This window comes from Mugil cephalus, chromosome 7 (genome assembly GCF_022458985.1).
Source record: "Mugil cephalus isolate CIBA_MC_2020 chromosome 7, CIBA_Mcephalus_1.1, whole genome shotgun sequence".
In the NCBI taxonomy this organism is placed as follows: domain Eukaryota; kingdom Metazoa; phylum Chordata; class Actinopteri; order Mugiliformes; family Mugilidae; genus Mugil; species Mugil cephalus.
In genome coordinates, this window is record NC_061776.1 from 23,198,617 (window position 1) to 23,216,687 (window position 18,071).

Consider the following 18,071-nt stretch of genomic DNA (forward strand, 5'->3'; position numbering starts at 1 on the left):
GGTGACATTCCACGCACAAAAATCTACCAGGGTCAAAGTACCAGCTGGCAAACATTATTCAGTATTCTTACCCCATCTCCAGATCAACAATGGTATCAATGATTTAAACTGATTCCCGGTTATTATTTCAGATTGTGAAATCACACAGAATTTTATCTTCGCTGGCAGACAGCCATGAGTAAATGATTCAACTGAGTTTCCAGGAACTTGGATGGAATGTTTTAAGAAAACAAATTTTGTCTGAATAACCAAACCACAATAACCAAAAGGTACCCAAAATGCTTTACAACAAACCCATAAAACGACACTTAAAAACACAATTGGAAAGTGCTACAGTGCTGCAAGATTTGAACTTAACCTACAGAATTGAATGCCAATCCAAAAAAGTCGGTCTTCAGCTTTGATTTAAAAAGTCTGAGAGCAGTAGTGACGTGAATGTTGGGGGGCGGTTTGTTTCAGTCAGAGAGCAGCGACGACAGAAGAACAATCAACCCACTCAATCTTAGGAGCTGCTGACCCGAAGAGCGCAGGGCCCTGTCACAGGTATAATCTCTGACAAATATGAGGGAGCCAGGCCATTAATGGCATTAACAACAAACAACAGAAGTTCACATTTTAAAACTAACTGGAAGTCAGCGGAGTGTCGACAGCACAGGGGTTATGTGTACACATCCAGATATGCTTGTTAAATATCAGGCAGCGTGCTGAACCAGTTGAAATTGAAGACGAGCTGAGGCCCATGTAAAGGGCATTACAGTCCAGTACAGTCTTGAACTGATGAATGCACGGATTGCCTTCTCAAGATTCTGCCGAGTGAGGAAAGGCCCGTTCTAACAGAACTAATCCCTTTATCAAATTTGAGCCCATTGTTACTCTCTCTTTATTTATTTATTCGTTTATACACATGGTTTAAAACAGAGGACCAGAGGACGAGAGTTTGCTGTGACATAGGTGATGTGCCAAACAAAACATTCAGTTTTGCTGTTGCTCAAGGTGAAGAAAGTTCCGTGCCAGCCACTGCTTTACACATATAATACAATCCAGTAACTAGGTAAGTGCAGTATTTCCACTGGGTCTCATGGACAAATGTATCTGCAAATCTTCAGCATAAAAATGAAAAGACAGATTGTGTTCTTTTTAGCATTAAAACTGTCCTACGGTAAAATAACAACTCTGGACTACTTCAGTAGTGATGCCAAAAACAAACAGCAGTTGGTGTGTTTAGCAATTATGCAAACTTTACAATTTTAAACACAAGGTCAACCTCTTCTCTCCGTGTTGAGGGAGGGGCCTCTATGGCTCAGGCTCGTTCCAGATCATCCCACAGACACTTGATCAGTTTGGGATGTAGTGAATTTGTAGGCCATGTCAACACCTTGTTTTATTTTTTTAGTTGTTCCTAAAGTGTTTCTGTATGTGTGCACCTGTTCCTTTTATGCATGGAATGAACAAATAAAAATAAATAAAAGGTGAGTAGGGAGAATAGTGGATCAGAGAGGAAAAGTTTGAGGACATCCACATGAATGCCGGGTCCATAAGTTTCCCAGCAGAACATTAAATTGTCACAACATGGTCAATGTTATTTACTTCTCCTGCCAGTGGTTTTAATGTTATGCCCGATTGGTGTTTATTGATGACTGTGAAAAGCACTGAGGCACCAAACACATTTCTTGGCACTGCACTGACTGTGTAGGGAACATAACTACACATACAGTGCATGTAGGTGGAAGGCTACAGGATGCTGAAGAGGATGAGGATGTAAATCCTACCACATCTGTTTCTAGAAACAATGTCGCCATTATTCCACAAATTGAATCTCTGTGAACTCCTGCCATATTATTAATACTCTAACAGCAGCTCTTCCTTTAAATACAATATTATATTTAAAGGAACATACTAATAATTTAATTATTCAGTCTGAGTTTTCTACTGGAAAAGACTATACTAAAACAGTGCAACGTTAGAAACGTTACTTATATTACATGACACTTTCTCTGTTGTTTGTCCCACTGTAAATACTTAACTGAAAATTATAAATGGTTGGTGACATTATGCTGGGAATTCATTCAGGAATAAGAAGATCATGGTTTAAGATTGGCAGCCCTAACAGCGGCATGAAAAGACTGACAGGAAACTCCGGGAGCTAATATACAGCGGTCTGCATCGACCGTGATACAGGCAAAAAAATAAATAAATCACAATTCATCCCAACAGTTTTTGAATACTTCCTCCTGTCTTTTAACATCAAACCAGAACAATGAACAAAATGGCCTATACCAGATTATAATAAAACGATTCCACAGTATTTGCATTATCTAATTAACCCACACAGGCGTGTATGTATGTGTATATGCATATGGAAGCAATTAGGAGCATCAGTCCCTGTATTTTTCTCTTTTTTTGTGTGTGTGTTGTTTTAAGGCTCCTCTATTTATGTTTTAAGTGCCTTGTAAGCCAATGAGCGCTGGGCACTAACCCAGTTCAAAGCTGCAGGCCTAGCAACGCCCCTGACCCCCAGTAACAACATTGTGTTGCTGCAATAAACTCTGAACAGCAGCAAAGGCACATTCCAAGAGATAATTTGCTTCCAAGGAATTAAGAAGTCTATGGCGCCATCGTGTGGTGCATTGCTGTGAGTTAAACCAAAGACCATCTGACGTCCAAGACACCGTCTTTAACTCATTGTGTCCTCTCGTTACATAAACTCTTAGCCACTACACCACAATAAGCTAGAACTGTCTTTTAACGTCTTGATTTTAAGTAGATTATATCAACACCTTTCGTGAGCGTATGGGACGCTGAGCACAACTGAAACGGGGGAGGAAATTTGCGCAAGTAAATCCTGGGTCAATCCTGCTTCGCTCCGCGTCTTCTCGCGATATTACGGTAGATGGGCGTTTCGGTAACCTTCCAACTGGTGCGTTGCACATTGTGGTATCTCGAGGCTATCTGAAAAGCAATAACAAACTGTCGTGACATCGTCGTCACCCAGAGAGTTCATTGTGCACTTCTTGAGACTATCATCGTGACCGGATAAACCAGATCCACGGTAGCTATAACATTTTATTTATTTATTTGTTTTTTATGCATTTGCCTGAATTCTGTTGATTTCAAACAATTGTTTCAACAATGAACGATGTTAAAACCATATGGTCTCAATTTTTATTGCGGTTTAAAGTTCATTTAATGCCCTATTTACGTTCGCGCGAACATTTGGTCCTTGCTGAAATGAAATGAGATATTAAATGATGTAACTGAAGAAGGAGAAAAGTGTGACACGAATGTGTGTTTTAACCTAAGTTGACCTTTATTGTGATTGTATTTCCTCTCCCATGACACTACAATAGCCTCACTGTGACGGTTTCTTGTGTCCAGAGTTTTATACAAATGAATCTGGGGAGAGTTTGCATAACCCATTTTTTCTTCTTTTTTTCTTCCCTAACTTTAAGTATCACTGTGTCATGATATGATAGCATGACACTGATTAACAATGACTAGGCATAAAGTAGTTGTGCAAGATTAAAAAAAAAGTCACTCCCTCCTCTATATTTCCAATGAACTTTGGACAGTGGGTGGTGACCGTTCATTTATGCAACTATTTTGCAGTCTTTCTAAATTTTCCTCTTAACATCTTATGATATTTAACCCACACAGAGGTTTCATTCATGTGTTTTTAGCTCGTGGGGTGTATTCAACCTTCTTGCGTTGTGTGTGGTGCTGATTCCTCTCCAGAGAAGATGTCCCTGTCTGGCTATGTGTGTCTAGTAACTGGTGCCTCCAGGGGCATTGGCAGGGGAATAGCTCTCCAGCTGTCTGAGGCAGGAGCCACCGTCTACATCACAGGACGTCAGGAGAAGACTCTGAAAGAAACTGCCGCGCAGGTGAAATTCAATGTGGTTAAATTAATCTGTTTAAAAAGACAATTGCTTGAAGGGATGCCACATATTTTTGAGGGTTCAGTTAAGTTCAGAAATGTAAAATTCTTCCCTCGAGCCTTAGAGTATGCCGCAGATGACGTGCGAGTGCTTTCTCTCCTGTTGTGTTGTTGTAGTCGCATTTCAGTGTCATGTCTTCATTCTCACCGCAGGTGAAGGAGAGGGGAGGAAAGTGTGTGCCAGTGATCTGTGATTCTACAAAAGATGAAGACATTGAAGGACTGTTTGAACAGATCAAACGTGAACAGAACGGCAGACTGGACATACTGGTTAACAATGCCTATGCCGGAGTACAGGTTGGTGTCACAGCTACTTTAGCTAAAATCACTTGCCCTCGCCAACCTCTGTCTACACAGACCCTTTAAATATACTGTATGCGGTGAAGACTTGGAAGGAACTTAATGAGCGTGTAGCCCGGAAGACAGACAAAGTTCTCAAATCACATATTTCTTGCGTCGTACAGTTTAGTGGGAATCCTTCCCCTCGGAACTGATAACGCTCCAGGAAACCTCTAACTATTTTATTTTTCCAGGCTATCTTTGAGAACATGGGCAAAAAGTTCTGGGAAATAGATCCATCTATTTGGGATTCTATCAACAACACAGGCCTCAGGTACTGTATGTTTTCATAATGACTAGTAAGCTGAGTCACTGTCAGACAACTGCGTCATTGTGCCTGATGACAGATTTCTTGACATCATCTTGTGTTTGTTGTGTCTGTTTTTCTTCGTCTGGCAGGGGTCACTATTTTTGCTCGGTTTATGCGTCCCGGATGATGGTGGCTCAAGGTCAAGGTTTAATCGTGACCATTTCCTCGATGGGTGGGCTGCGGTATCTCTTCAACGTGCCTTATGGTGTCGGTAAAGCCGCAGTAAGTTGAATTCTCATCAAGTCCCAGATTTATTTATGTTATTGAAACCCAGTACGCACACTAAATAATTACATCCAATACTATGCTCATCATGTCTGGTGTATAAGTATATTTAAAACCTGTTTTGTTTGTGACTGGTTTCCAGTGTGACAGACTCGCAGCGGATATGGCTGTTGAGCTGAAAAGACGGGGAGTGGCTTCTGTCAGCCTGTGGCCCGGAGCAGTACAAACAGAGCTGGTGTCTCAGTTTGTACAAGAGAAGGATACACCAGTGGGCATTGATCCGAAGGTAGACTCTTTTTTAACATGAAATCATTCCTCATGGTAACTCCTTCAGTTATATTCTAAATCTCTCTTTTCTGCTGCTCAGTTCAAAGAGGCATTTGTCAATGGAGAAACCACTGAACTGAGCGGGAAGTGCATCGTCAACCTGGCAAAAGGTAGAATTGTACTGCAGAATATGTGATCCACCTTACAGCCGCTGTAAATGCTGAAAAGTACTCACTTACCCAAATTAGTAGTTTAAAAAGACTTGCTTATTTAGAAAGTAAAGCATCGGTTGATTTTGGGTTCTCTTTTTGCCCGAAAGACAAAAATCTGATGTCGCTGACTGGCAAAGTGCTCATGACTTGTGATCTTGCACGGCGCTATGGGATACGAGATGTTGATGGTAAATCTGTATTTCCTTCACCTTTCTAAAGTTTTGAAGATTAATATGTTTGTAGTCACCACCATTTACAGTCGACCGTAATGTTGTGCACATCTGTTTTTTTTCCAGGGCGGAGTATAACTGATTACACTTCCCTGAAATTCCTCCTGACCCAAGTGCCGTATCTCTCCTGGCTGTCCGTTGTAGTCCCCTCATTCCTGCGAGTGCCTCGCTTTATGCTCACCCTGGCGAGCAGCCGCTTCTAAACATGAAGAATTTTCACTCATAACCGCATTCTCGAATAAGTATCAATCCAACTGCCCAAACCCACATACATACCAGTCAAACGTTTGGACACACTTTTTAATTCAGTTCACTGAGAAAGTGTGTCCAAACTTTTGACTGGTAGCGTACACACACACACTAGGGGTTGTGCAGACTACAACTTCATTGCTCTGACGTGACGTCGACTAGCCGCGGATCACGTGACAGCAATAACACAGACGCTTCTGGGAAGACGGGTGAGGAGCCCAGTGAGTCATAGCAGCGAATTAGCGGCGATTCATGAATGGTGTGGAAACACTTCACTAAAGACAAAGCTCATTCTACCGTGACATTCAAAGTACTGCGTGCACTACCCCATCTCACAGCACACTGTGGAGTACTGTTAAATGCTATTGATGGTGCTGAGTTACAGGCTAAACACATCTGCAGCTCACAGTACGTAGCTCGTGAGCTGTCTGTTCTCAGCACATGTATTCAGGTCAAGAATATAGATTTCATTGTTGCAAAGCATTATTTTCTACTGTGATTTCATTAGTGATGTCGTTGACATCTGGACTTGACTTTCATCACATAACAGCCGACTTTTAAAAATCTCACTGTGCAACCCCTGCCACACATGCACTCATACACAAATGTGCACACACACAAGCAGAAGTACTTATTGATTGTGTTTAAGATAAATGAAGGATGCTTTCAGTTATTATCTGTATTTTGACTATGACACAACATTACAACTGTAATTTGGTAATATCTACCTACCTAATATCTAACTACCTTATAATAGCAAACTACCTTATAATAGAAAACTACCTTATGATTATGTCAACTACCTTATATATTTTTTTCATAAGCACTATACAGCTAAAATATATACATATATATTTTAGGAATATATGAATGAGTATTTTGCAGCAATTTTTGCATTTTTACATTTGTATTACATGTACACATTAATTATTATTACTACTACAACTGTATGTAGCCAAATGACTGACACATGGTTAAATAAAGAAATGTCAGCCTGTTGCTGTTTATGATTTGTTTTTCTAAAGAAGAAGACTTATTGTGAGAAATAAATGACTTAATGATAAATGAATGATATAAATGACCTATTGTATCACTGTTGATCATACTTCAATGGAAAATGCTTATGGTTTTGTTATAAAACTACTGCATCTAAACTTCCCCACGTTGATGACGGCGGTTAAGTCATAGAGTTACTTTCACAAATACTTAAGTCTCCTTAATGTAATTTTAATTAAATTATTTGTTGTTTTTTTTAAAAAAAATTATTGCCTTAAATGTTCAATGAAATATCCAATTTTATTTCCCTTTAAGTGGAATTGACCGTTTTGTTGCCCTCTCTATTCAGCCGGGGATAAAATTTTCACAGGGGAATACATTTGTTTGGCCTAAAGGTTATCCATTTAGACAGAAACTTTCTTGGCTCTGCTGAGATGACTGAGACGAGATGTTCACGAGTCCTGGATGGTTTTGATCTGGAGCTCTTAAAGTTTGATCCAGTGATTGCGCGGGGAGTTCCTTAGAAAATATCTGACATTTAATCCTCTCAGACTAGTGAGCGAATGGGATTTTTTTTTCTCAATTTATCAAGATGGGGATTTTTGTTGAAAAATCCTCTCAGATGTTTGTCACCCCTGCACAGGGGGAGCTGGTGGGTGGCTCAAAGCGTTCAGCCTACTGCCAGGGATTTATTATACAGGCGCCCCATCCCTCCAATCCACGGCCTGCTCGCCTCAGAGTGGCACACCCACCACCCCGCCGTCACTGTGGGAGAGCTGGGGCCTTCTGGGCTTCCTGGTCCTCGGCTCCGCCTCGTCTCGATCTGGCCGGACAGGGGGAAAACACTTCTCAGTTAAAAGAACAAAAGCAACAACGGGCGGACGGAGGGGGGACGATCTAACGGCGACTCGGATTCAGACTCGGACTGGAGATCTGTGCCACCTCGGGCAGGAATCAGCCGACGACTCCAACTCCTCAGACGGGCGACAAACTTGGTCGCGTCGCATCTTTGTATCCCGACGGTAATCCGTGGAGACGCTTGGTAAATAAGACGAGGGTCAAACAAACAGGCGGACGGTATTGTCTGCCCCCCACCCCCCGGTCTCCCTCGAAACTTCGGCCGTTAAAAAAAAAAAAAAAAGCGCAGCGGTGCCGAGGAAACTCTGGCTTTCCTCGGTTTTCCTTTCGCTCAGACGGACCTCAGGGATAAAAGGCTGCTTGGACCTTTTCGGTAAGTTTATTTTTGTGTTTTCGCTCAAGCGTGTCTGGCTGCGAAGTGCGCCTGTGCGGTGTGGACCGTTTTAGTTAGTACGCCATAATGGGGGGGAGACTCTGGACTGCTATTGTGACTGGTACCGTGGACAACTTTGAGAGCGGTTTGTTACGAGAACACAAAGACGCAGCGTTATCCAGCCTGAAGACTCCGTCTCGAAGTGAAACATCAAACCCACAGTGGGGGTGACCGCAGGGTCTCATCCCTCTGTGGGTTCAGTGTGTCACCAGTGACTAATAACACTGATTTCATAATAGTTAGCTCATGTTTGTGTCACACTTGAACCTTCAAGCGACCCAAATCCCCATCCCTGGCCTAACCTCCAACTAAATGCGCAACATTTCCTCTGTTCCAAATAAGGAATAGCTCCTCCAAAATAAGGAGCACATAGTAGCCATTGGGGCTTTTCAAAATACAACTTCAAACCCCTGATCAGAGCACTGAGGAGAAATCTGTCCAACACCGTCCTTTAAGTTAGTCTGAATCTCAGTGCCTTAAATGTAGCCTTCAAATAGTCTACCTGTTGTGATGTGTTGGAGTGACGGCCTAACACCTGTTGCTTGAAATCAAACTAATCTGTATAGGTTTCAACTTTTCAACCCACTTCTCACAATGCAGGATGTTTGATTGCTGTTTAATACTGTGGGTGCTTAGGCTCGAGTATGACTAATTCATCTTATTTTCCCTGGCCACAGGTTTCTGTTGTGGTATCTGCCTTTGTGAAGAGGCTACACACTTATCTTTCAGGACCGAGAACTTGGAAGTGGAACAAAGCCTGACTGGGAAGGGGTGAGAAAGTAGACTGTGATGGATTTCTCATGGATGCCCGTTCCTTCTGCTCCCACCCTTTGCGACCAATCCCCCAACTCGCGCAAAACAAAAGTCAGTCGCCACACTTTTTTGGGGGAGGGGAGGCCCAGTCTGGGCAGGGTATACAACCAGTTTCATTGAGATTTCAGAGTGAGGAGAGCAACGTAGGGAGGGAGGGGAGGGAGAGGAGGGGAGACAGCTGTCAGATAATTGACTCTGAGAATGAATGAGAACGGAAAGTTCCTAAAACATTAGCATGCGTACACTTAGGAAGAAACTGTCCTTTTCTTTGTAGTCACCTTATCTGTGATGTTAAAACAGTTGAGACTACCTAAAAAAAACAACAACTAAATCACTGCTTTTGTTTCTCCTCTAGGGGAAGGAACCTATTTTGATAGCCCAGATGGCAACATACACTGAACATAATGGCCGGAACGGACTTCTTGTGGGCCTGAAGGAGCCCTTACAAGGGAAGGTGACGAAGACAGAATGTGAAGCAAAGCTTGAAGCTGAACGCTCCTCCAAAGATTTGTGCCATTCTGCCAGCTCGGCTGAAAGTAACACAAGCGGTGGGCCGAGTTTCACCACCAACAACAACTCTGTCGTGTGTCTTCCTCTGGTGTCGGAGGGACTCAAACTGGTGTGGACACAGTCTGATCAGACCCGTGAACTTGACACGATCCCAGAGCTGGTCCAGGCTTTTAACTTATTTCCGTACCCATCATCTCACGAGGTCAGTGCCCTGGCTCGGGCATGTGCCTTGCCCCTGGACAAAGTAAAAGTGTGGTTTATGGTGCAGAGAATCAAATATGGTATTAGCTGGTCCTCGGAGGAGATCGAGGAGACACGAAGGAAGCTGGCTGTTCCTGAGATTTATGAAGACACTGCGGAAACAAATGAAGAAGCCGCCGCGAAGACCAAGAGCAAAAGTTTTGAGCAGCTGGTAATTGACGACAAGGAAACCAATGAAGAGGAAGCTGCTTTGTCGAGCCTCATCCCCCACAAGAAAACACCAAAGTGTGAATCACCAGATTCATATAAACCAGCCAAAACTAGTGCCCCGTGTTTCAGTTCCACCCTCCCACCTCCTCAGGATTCTTACTTCTACCGCCCACCAGCAGACCAACCAACTAGCACAGCGACTGATGTCTCCCTTGACCTTTCTGACTCGTCTACGCGACAGCACCGTCATGGACGCTACAAAAAGTCCAAAGTTCAGCTAGCTGCCCTTCGCAAAAGTTTTCTGAGGGAGAACTGGCCCGCTGAAGCAGAGCTCAGACGTTTGCAGGAAGAGACCGGACTGAGCCGTAACGACATACGTAAATGGTTCAGCGACAGTCGTTATCAGTTACGAGTTGGTCGAGGCAGCCTGGCAGCAGCCCAGTCCTATTCTCACCACAGCGTCGTAGTAAGTAAACACGATCCACAACCTCTTCCTCTTATTACCCAGAAGACTCGTCAGCTGAACGGGGCAAAAGGCCTCGAGGCAGCGCGCAGCAATGGGATTAGAAATTCGCATTTCTTTCAGACCTTTTTGACAAACAGCCTGGAAGCATTCGGGGACAGGGTCCCTGACACTCAAGAGGGTGACGTTGTGGAGGAACTTTCTGGTGACGGGGACAGTTTTAAAGATGAGGAACAAAGTGAAGAAGTACCCTTACAGCTGACCAAGACCTGCAAGGCTGAGGCAGACGTCCCCCAGGAACCGTCGAGTGTATTAAAATCCTCTCCCTATTCTTCCCCCTCCGGCAGCCCGCCACTGACTGCCTCACCTAGTAAGCCACTTTCAAACAGAACCAGCACATCAAAGAAGTCCGCCTACTCAGCCAAAACCAGTCCCTCACAAACACCAGTGAGCTTCTCAGGGGCTTCTACGTCCACATCCGCATTCTCCCCCCTCACTCCTGCGGGGCGACCCAGAAAGACCAAGGAGCAGTTGGATGTATTAAAGCAGCACTTCTTGCGTTGCCAGTGGCCCAAGAGTGAAGATTACACTGAACTTGTCAAGCTTACAGGTTTACCCCGGGCCGATGTCATCCAGTGGTTCGGCGACACGCGGTACGCCGTCAAAAACGGCCAGCTGCGCTGGGTGAAGGGGGTCCGCGACCAGTTCATGGCGGAGCTCGCCCTCCAGCAAAGCAGCAGCGGCGTGACGAACGGAGGTGGGACGTCCACTCGGCCCGGCGGGAGTCGCAAAAGAAAAGCTCAAGCGAACGGCAGAAGTACAGATTCCCCCGATCTCCAGCCCTTGGCAGCATATTACCTTTCAACAGGCACACTTCACGAAAAAGACCTTGACACTCTATGCAAGAAATCGAGAATGAGCTACCAGCAGGTGAGAGATTGGTTTGCAGCTCAGGATGTTGGGGAGAACGACCAAGAACACGTTGAGACTTCAGAACATTTCTAAAAGTTGGTGAAGGACTTCTCACATCTTGTGCACCAACGAGCATAACTATTACCTGGGTTTATATTGCTTTAACTGAGGCAGGTTTGTAACATCTAGTCTTCCTAGTTCAAGCCCAAAGTGAGGTTTGTGTTTTTATATATGCTGCATTCCTTGCTTATCCTAATATATTTGGACTTGAATTATAATTGTTCTGCATGTGTTGCTCTAAATAGGACAGTAATTTGTACACTGGTATGCTATATTTTTTTAGCTTATTGCTTTTGTCTAGATATCACTACTACAGATTTTTTTTTTTTAGTATGCTATTGTGGCAGTATAATTTAAACTGCTTGTACTTTTGGTACCTGGCTGATGAGCAGATGATTGACTGCTCCAGAAAAAAAAAATGTCTACATTGAATTTGTTGACTGATCACTGTGTGTAATCATTCCTTTACAGCCAATAATTCTTTGTCATGAAATGCACACTGGACATATTGCACTTTGGTTTTAGAGCCTGCTGCCATTATGTTGATTAAGTCCAACTATTTCACAAAACCTGCAACCTACGATCATGCTTTTCAGAAGAAAAGGATGGTACAGAAAATGCAGTTACATGTAATATCTACAACATTTCTGAAATACATTCCCTTGTTCCCTTTTAAACTTTGTGCTGTAATACTTGACTTACTATTTCAATAGCCATTTGCATTCAACTGCACCACTGTAACCAGAAAGGTTACCAGTACTAAGAAGCAGCAACCACATCCATCATCTGACATTATGAAGATGTGATTCAGTCAGTATTTTTGTCTTAATAGGTCTAGGGTGTGACTTCATGCTTTATAATATAGATGAACTAGGTTAAGTTAACTGATGGAGGTCCACATATTGTATAAGTAGGATTCAAATCCAAAGAAAAAATACAATTATGTCTGTCAACTCACATTGTGAAATATAGCACAATTATACGTTGAGGTTATCGGTTCTTGTATTTATTAGTTATTTCCTACATTGCTGTGTTTTAAGAACTCCACACTCTAAAGTACTTTTCGTAGTTGACCTACAGAGGTTGAAGTGGGTTTTTAATGGAGTGAGAGTTGAGTTCCTTAGAAATTGTCTGGACAAAGATTAGGTCGCCAGAAATTTGACAAAGCAGTGTTCAACATTTTGTTCTGTCTTCCTGTTTAGTCATGAAAAGCTAATTCGAGTGTCATGTCGTGTGGAAATGTCCATAACGTAGTGTCTTCCTTTGCAGATGTTTTCAATGTAATTTTTTTTTTTTTTTTTTTCTCTGTTTGAAAAACTTCTCATTTGCACAATTGTGTCACTGGAAACCAGTAAAAGATTTGCCTTTAAAACCGTGTATGCATGCAGTTATTTTAGTCCACTAGAAAGAACCCAGCTGATAAGAGAGATTACATTTATTTTTAACTTGTGCAAATTCTGTCATGAGAGCAGGAAAAATATGCAAGTGGCTGTAAAGTGAATCTGTAGAAATGCTTTTTAGAGGAAACCGCTGAAATACATCCCCAGAACGAGAGTGATAACCACAAAGCAGAAGAACAACATGCTGTTATCAACTGAACATCCGTGTATATTAAAACAACCTTACATCAAGACAGGGTTCAGTTTCCAGGCAAACAATAAGACTCAAAAAGTTGCATCTGCTACAAGAATGCGATGAACAGATTTATGACTGTCGACCTCTCAACAAACAACATGTCCTCAGAAGAGCAGGCGTCCTTTTAATTAGTGCCTGGGTGACTGTATTGATAATCCACTTAGAAACTGGAACTGGAAAGCATTAGAAGTCTGCGCTCTGAGGATGACAGAAAAGGACCGACTCAGTTACGTGAGAAGATCTTCTCATGAGAAGTATTTACGAGCAGGACAATTATTCACGGCAGAGGTTGTTCACAATGCATTTCTCACCTCGTAGGTGTGTTTAAGGATGTGGGCGTTCCTTTGCAAGGCAGAAAGAATGCATTCAGTTTTTAATTTGTTGAAGCAATGTCACCTATTTAATCCCAGCAGCCATGGCAGAGGTACAAGCTTGAGTTTGCAGCCATACTTACTGTGTCCATGAAGAGAACTGTGGCTGGAAATAGAGGTGGCTGATCCAGGAGTCTGAAAACAAACGGGTCAAAGCGTTTCATGTAAAGAAAATAATTCAAAATCTTTAGAAACTCGTACTCAGTTTTTAGCGAGAAAGTCTTTACTTGATATTTAAATGTTCCATTAATAATGTCAAGGATTCAGTGCATAAATTTGAGATTGAGTTGATGAATATGCATTCTTGGCATTTAAAATAATAGTTTGACCAGACACATTATTAAGTCCCATTCCCAGAGGACTGGACCACATCTACCAGTCTTCAATCGGTCACTCAGTTTGATGGGAGATATTATCTTCAATGGGAAACTTTATCCACAAAGGAAGACAGCGAGTTGCAGATTAGATTAACTTTCTGGAAAGCTCAGATAAGAGCGACTTGAGCTAAGAGTTTAGCTTTGCCAAATTAATTGTCAACGTTGCTGAAAAAGAACACATTAACTGTGCATTTAAAAAGACTTCACGCCTGTTAATATGGATTTTTTTTTTGAAATCTAAGAAATGCATCATCCTGTGCAATGCCACGTACCACCAAAGTGATACGTTTCAGGAACAAAACCTTAGGTGGAACCCGACTTCAGTCTTAAGAAACCCTGAAGAGGACAGTGCACAGGAGTTTCCCCTCCCAATCTAAAAACAATGGAATGGTTTTAGAAAGAAGAGAGGGAAAGTACTCTCTAGACAACCCATGCCAAGCTAATGCCCTTATCTGAACAGGATTTAATATATCCAAAGGGTGCTTCGACTGCGTATTAATTCAGGGGTATGTTTTTTATTTGTAGTATTTTTCTCTGCAGTGTGTCACTTTGGTTTTGAGTGGCATTGCATTGGTTCATTTCGGTCAAAAACAGTAAATTGAGTGAATTTAGAGGAGACTCACAGTGAGAGGCAGACTAGGACCCCGCTCTCTGGGCCACCTCTGGGATTCTGCTGACCCTATATAACTGTGACAACATATTTAAGTTTTGATGTGATGTCAAGACTGCAGTCAACTGGAACACATGATCGTAATCCCATAGACAACATGATGTATACCTCATAGGTCTTGAGCGAGGCGTAACTGTTAAAAGAAATCACGCAGACACACATCAATGTTAAATAAGAACTATTACAACAGTACTGAAAACTCACAGTTCAATATAATTCTCTGTGGTTACCTGGGGAGGTGACAGCCACAGGTAGTGACATCCTCTGACTGCTGTGAGAGACAGAGATGAACTATGAATGGATCATTTAAAGACTAATATGCAAAAGTTTGTTTTCAGACGGGTAAACTGCTTTTTACCCCTCAGTTTGAAAGTGTCCTGGAGAAACCTGTGGCACAGAAAGTTAGATTTTTGTAAGATTTTTTTTAAGAGTGAACCCATTTTATCATTTTTTTTTGTAGACCTAAGTGAACTTACCCTCCTCTGAGAAAGCGGCCTTTTTAAATCTTCAGTTTCTCTTTTCAGCTCTGACAGCTGTTTCTTTAAGTCGGCGTTCTCTCTTTTCAGCTCTGAGATTTGCCTTGTTATGACAAACGTAGAAAAAAATAAAAAGGCGTTGCAGACGGGGTGTTTATTTATACAGCGACAAAGGAGCGATAACGTATATTAAAGTCACCTGTGACTCTGCTCGGAGACTTCCTTCAGACGCCTTTCCAGTTCTGCAGACCTACGCTTGAAGTGTGCTGTGACTTTCTCCATCTGTGCGCGCTGAAAAATTGCAATCTGAGGAGCAGGAAGACGCTGCTATCAAATATTATTCCAGTCAAAATCCATAAATTCCATAAGTCATCTTAGGTTAACGTATAATAGCTCAGATTCCCAAACGACCTACCGTTAACGCGATGCATTTAATTTCCCAATCCCCCCTTGAATGACACACTGACTCAATATTATCTGACTGCTCTGACATTTAACTTCCTGCCATACATAAATATGAAGAAGAACAGAGGAAAGGGCTGGTGCGAGTTGGCATTTTTGCTCAAATCACCCATATTTACATCTCTGTATTCTTATATTGATACTCATTCACCTTCATTCCCTATTAAACAAATACAAACTTGCATGCTGCTAAGATGAGACACACCTGTGATATGTGTCCCAGCTGTGACTGGATGATCTTCACTGGCTCCTTGAAAAACACTTTTTCCCGTGGATTCATCTGAGGTAGAAATGAGTCCAGATTTAAAGCATTGGCTGTGTAAAAAAAATAAAAATAAATAAATAAAATCATCTCATGTTGGTGGTGGTGTCGGACAGTCGATACGTAAAGTGCACCAACCGTGTCTGTGATGGGCAGATAGCTGCAGCTGGAGCCACATACGCCACACTGCTCTGAGGAACGATCGCAAATACAAAATAAAGATCTGCTCAATAAAAAACAATCATGATTGTAGTCATAATGTAGAAGTTATTTAACTAAGCAAGTAGCTTAGATCATATTCAGTATACAAGTGACAACTGTTTATTTCTAATATACTGTATAAATAAAGAATACAGTTCTCTCACTAGATTGAATGCACGCTTCACAGCAGATGTGGCCACAGCTGGACACAGCAAACTTCAACCCTGTTTTTGTGAAGCACTGGTTGCAATGGAACCAGTCCATGTTTAACACTGTGTGTTTCCCTTTCTGCAAATGAACACAAAATCACAACACATATGATTAGGATTAAATTTTAAAGGATGTGCATAACTCACTGATCTTTTCTGTACTATGGTCTTGAAATATTTAATGGCTTTTGAATAGTGTTATAATATATACATATATTTCAGAAAACTACCTTGAGCTGCAACTGTTTGTGCTTCATTCAACAGCTTTTCACCTTTTTGCCCAATTACCCATTAACATCAGTTAAAGGCCACATGTTTGCTCTGCGGCTAAGTGGGAGAACATCACCATCACTGAAGTCAGGTTCCAAATGTTGGCTTCCAGAAACTGTAGAGGTTCTCTATAGACCCTCCATTAACATCCATCCTGGGCAAGCCTATCACAAGGATTTCACACCCCGCATGCAAATAAACACAGGCATCATCTGGGGGTTGCCATGTCTAATGGATCATTACCACCGTTTCAGAACCAAGAACAGCGTTTTGTGTGTGTGTGTTTGTGCATCATGACAAAAACAAACACGTTATGTTATTTATTAATCTCATTTTAGAGACCTGCACGAAACCCTGGAAGTTTTCATATGCACCATAATCTCCTGTAATACAGCTAAATAAAGACACCGGTGATCAAGGAAATTCACAACACAATGGCATCAATCGCATACGATGTGCTCATGTTATTTGAAAACAGACTCAAACTTGTGTACTCATTAAATGCTTTTATTTGTTAATCATTGATCCATTTCATGTTTGGTCAGTTTACAGCTACAAGGACATTTTAAAAGATTCTCCTTACTAATAAACAGACATAATTTATAGTGCTTTTTCCAACAGTGGTTGCGTGTTTTTGTTGTCTTTTTTCCCTGAGTGAGGCAAAACTTCTCGTGTTTTAGTAGGTGGCCTTTTCTCACGTGTACTTGGTGTCTCACTAGTGATCAGACTCCCCAGGGAGGCTGTTAAAAAGTGCCTGAACTGAGCAGTACATTTTCATAATTGGCTCTACATAACCAAAAACATTAACGTTTCCTCCACAGTGAGTTACGTACAAGACATTGTGCCCCATTAACAGCTTTAGCACAAAACTACGAGCAGAGGGTGGAAATCACGTTACTTATTTAAAATGGAAAGCAGCGAAAACCGTTAGCCGGCTAGCCGAAATTGTAGAGTTTTGTTTCTCCGGACAAAATAGTTCAGACGCTGGACACTGACAAAAAGAAAGAAAGAAAAAAAAGACAATAGGTAAAATCCATCATTACACTTTGTTTCGTGTGTTCTCGTCCTCCCTTTAGTTTTCTTAACATTACCTTGCTCTGGTCAGAGAAGAGTCGGCTCAACAGTTCCAGCTCGCGAGTCCCGTTCTCTCTTCTGATTGGTGGCGCGGTGTGACGTAGGAGACGTCCGCGTTAACGCGCTCTCAAAATGTCAGCTTTTAAATTTAGTTGGAATAAAGCTTTAGAACCAGTTTTAATACACACCATTCACAGATATAGATTTGAGATAGAGTTTTGTTCATTCCTTTTCAGATTTAATCTGATGAACAATTTACAGGTCATGCATGGGCTTCCACAACCCAACGACACCTGCGCACTGCAGACCATCACAACCTGCTCTTTATAGCTACACTACGTTGCAAAAATTACTCCCCGACCTATCTTTACAGGAATATGAATTTTTGACATCCCATTCTTAATCCACATTGTTTAATATGACGTCATCCCACCATTTGCAGCTATAACAGATTCCTCTTGGAAGGCTTTCCACAAGGGAAATTATGGGAATTTTTGACCATTGTTCCAGAAATGCCTTTATGAGGTCAGGTGCTGATGCTGGAAAAGAAAGCCTGGATCACAGCCTTTACTCCAATTCATCCTTAAGCTGTTCCATCAGGTTAAGGTCAGGATTTCGTCAAACTTTGTTGTTTTTAAAAAAAAAAACTATAATCCAAAGCGTGGATATCGTCACTAGACATTCAAAGTTGAAAACTTTGAAAGACCACACTCGTCATTTTACGTGGCCTGACATTTTGTAGTCGAGTTGCCGCCATTACCAATTGTTTCCACTTTGTTATAAAACCACTGACAGTTGCCTGGAATATTCAGTAGAGAGGACATTTCACGACTGGACTTGTT

At 41.9% G+C, this 18,071-nt stretch overlaps 3 protein-coding genes across 6 annotated transcripts; 2 read left to right on the forward strand and 1 right to left on the reverse strand.

Annotated features, from left to right (window-relative positions):
* Positions 1 to 2,884: 2,884 nt before the first annotated feature.
* dhrs1 (dehydrogenase/reductase (SDR family) member 1) lies at positions 2,885 to 6,764 on the forward strand. Of its 2 annotated transcripts, none has more exons than XM_047589185.1 (9): positions 2,885 to 3,049; positions 3,733 to 3,881; positions 4,088 to 4,231; positions 4,468 to 4,547; positions 4,673 to 4,805; positions 4,951 to 5,094; positions 5,176 to 5,245; positions 5,395 to 5,475; positions 5,584 to 6,764. In XM_047589185.1, the coding sequence occupies exons 2-9, from the start codon at positions 3,738 to 3,740 to the stop codon at positions 5,718 to 5,720; spliced, it is 933 nt and encodes a 310-aa protein (XP_047445141.1). In that variant the 5' UTR covers positions 2,885 to 3,049; positions 3,733 to 3,737; the 3' UTR covers positions 5,721 to 6,764. The 2 variants fall into 2 exon arrangements, with proteins under 2 accessions (XP_047445141.1, XP_047445142.1); XM_047589186.1 differs by having other exon boundaries at positions 2,898 to 3,049; positions 3,678 to 3,881.
* Positions 6,765 to 7,100: 336 nt separating this feature from the next.
* homeza (homeobox and leucine zipper encoding a) lies at positions 7,101 to 12,594 on the forward strand. Of its 2 annotated transcripts, none has more exons than XM_047589184.1 (3): positions 7,101 to 7,993; positions 8,731 to 8,824; positions 9,222 to 12,594. In XM_047589184.1, the coding sequence occupies exon 3, from the start codon at positions 9,249 to 9,251 to the stop codon at positions 11,253 to 11,255; it is 2,007 nt and encodes a 668-aa protein (XP_047445140.1). In that variant the 5' UTR covers positions 7,101 to 7,993; positions 8,731 to 8,824; positions 9,222 to 9,248; the 3' UTR covers positions 11,256 to 12,594. The 2 variants fall into 2 exon arrangements, with proteins under 2 accessions (XP_047445140.1, XP_047445139.1); XM_047589183.1 differs by having other exon boundaries at positions 7,102 to 7,993; positions 8,731 to 8,917.
* Positions 12,595 to 12,639: 45 nt separating this feature from the next.
* On the reverse strand, positions 12,640 to 17,504 carry LOC125010513 (RING finger protein 212B-like). 2 transcript variants are annotated; one of them, XM_047589187.1, is made up of 13 exons: positions 17,247 to 17,504; positions 15,841 to 15,964; positions 15,614 to 15,666; positions 15,419 to 15,493; positions 14,951 to 15,057; positions 14,752 to 14,854; positions 14,634 to 14,662; positions 14,506 to 14,546; positions 14,384 to 14,408; positions 14,229 to 14,292; positions 13,312 to 13,363; positions 13,169 to 13,199; positions 12,640 to 13,055 (listed from the first exon to the last, which is right to left on the reverse strand). In XM_047589187.1, exons 2-13 carry the CDS (start codon positions 15,938 to 15,940, stop codon positions 12,986 to 12,988), a joined length of 750 nt encoding a protein of 249 aa, XP_047445143.1. In that variant the 5' UTR covers positions 15,941 to 15,964; positions 17,247 to 17,504; the 3' UTR covers positions 12,640 to 12,985. The 2 variants fall into 2 exon arrangements, with proteins under 2 accessions (XP_047445143.1, XP_047445144.1); XM_047589188.1 differs by lacking the exon at positions 17,247 to 17,504 and adding an exon at positions 17,054 to 17,142 and having other exon boundaries at positions 15,419 to 15,528.
* Positions 17,505 to 18,071: the final 567 nt, after the last annotated feature.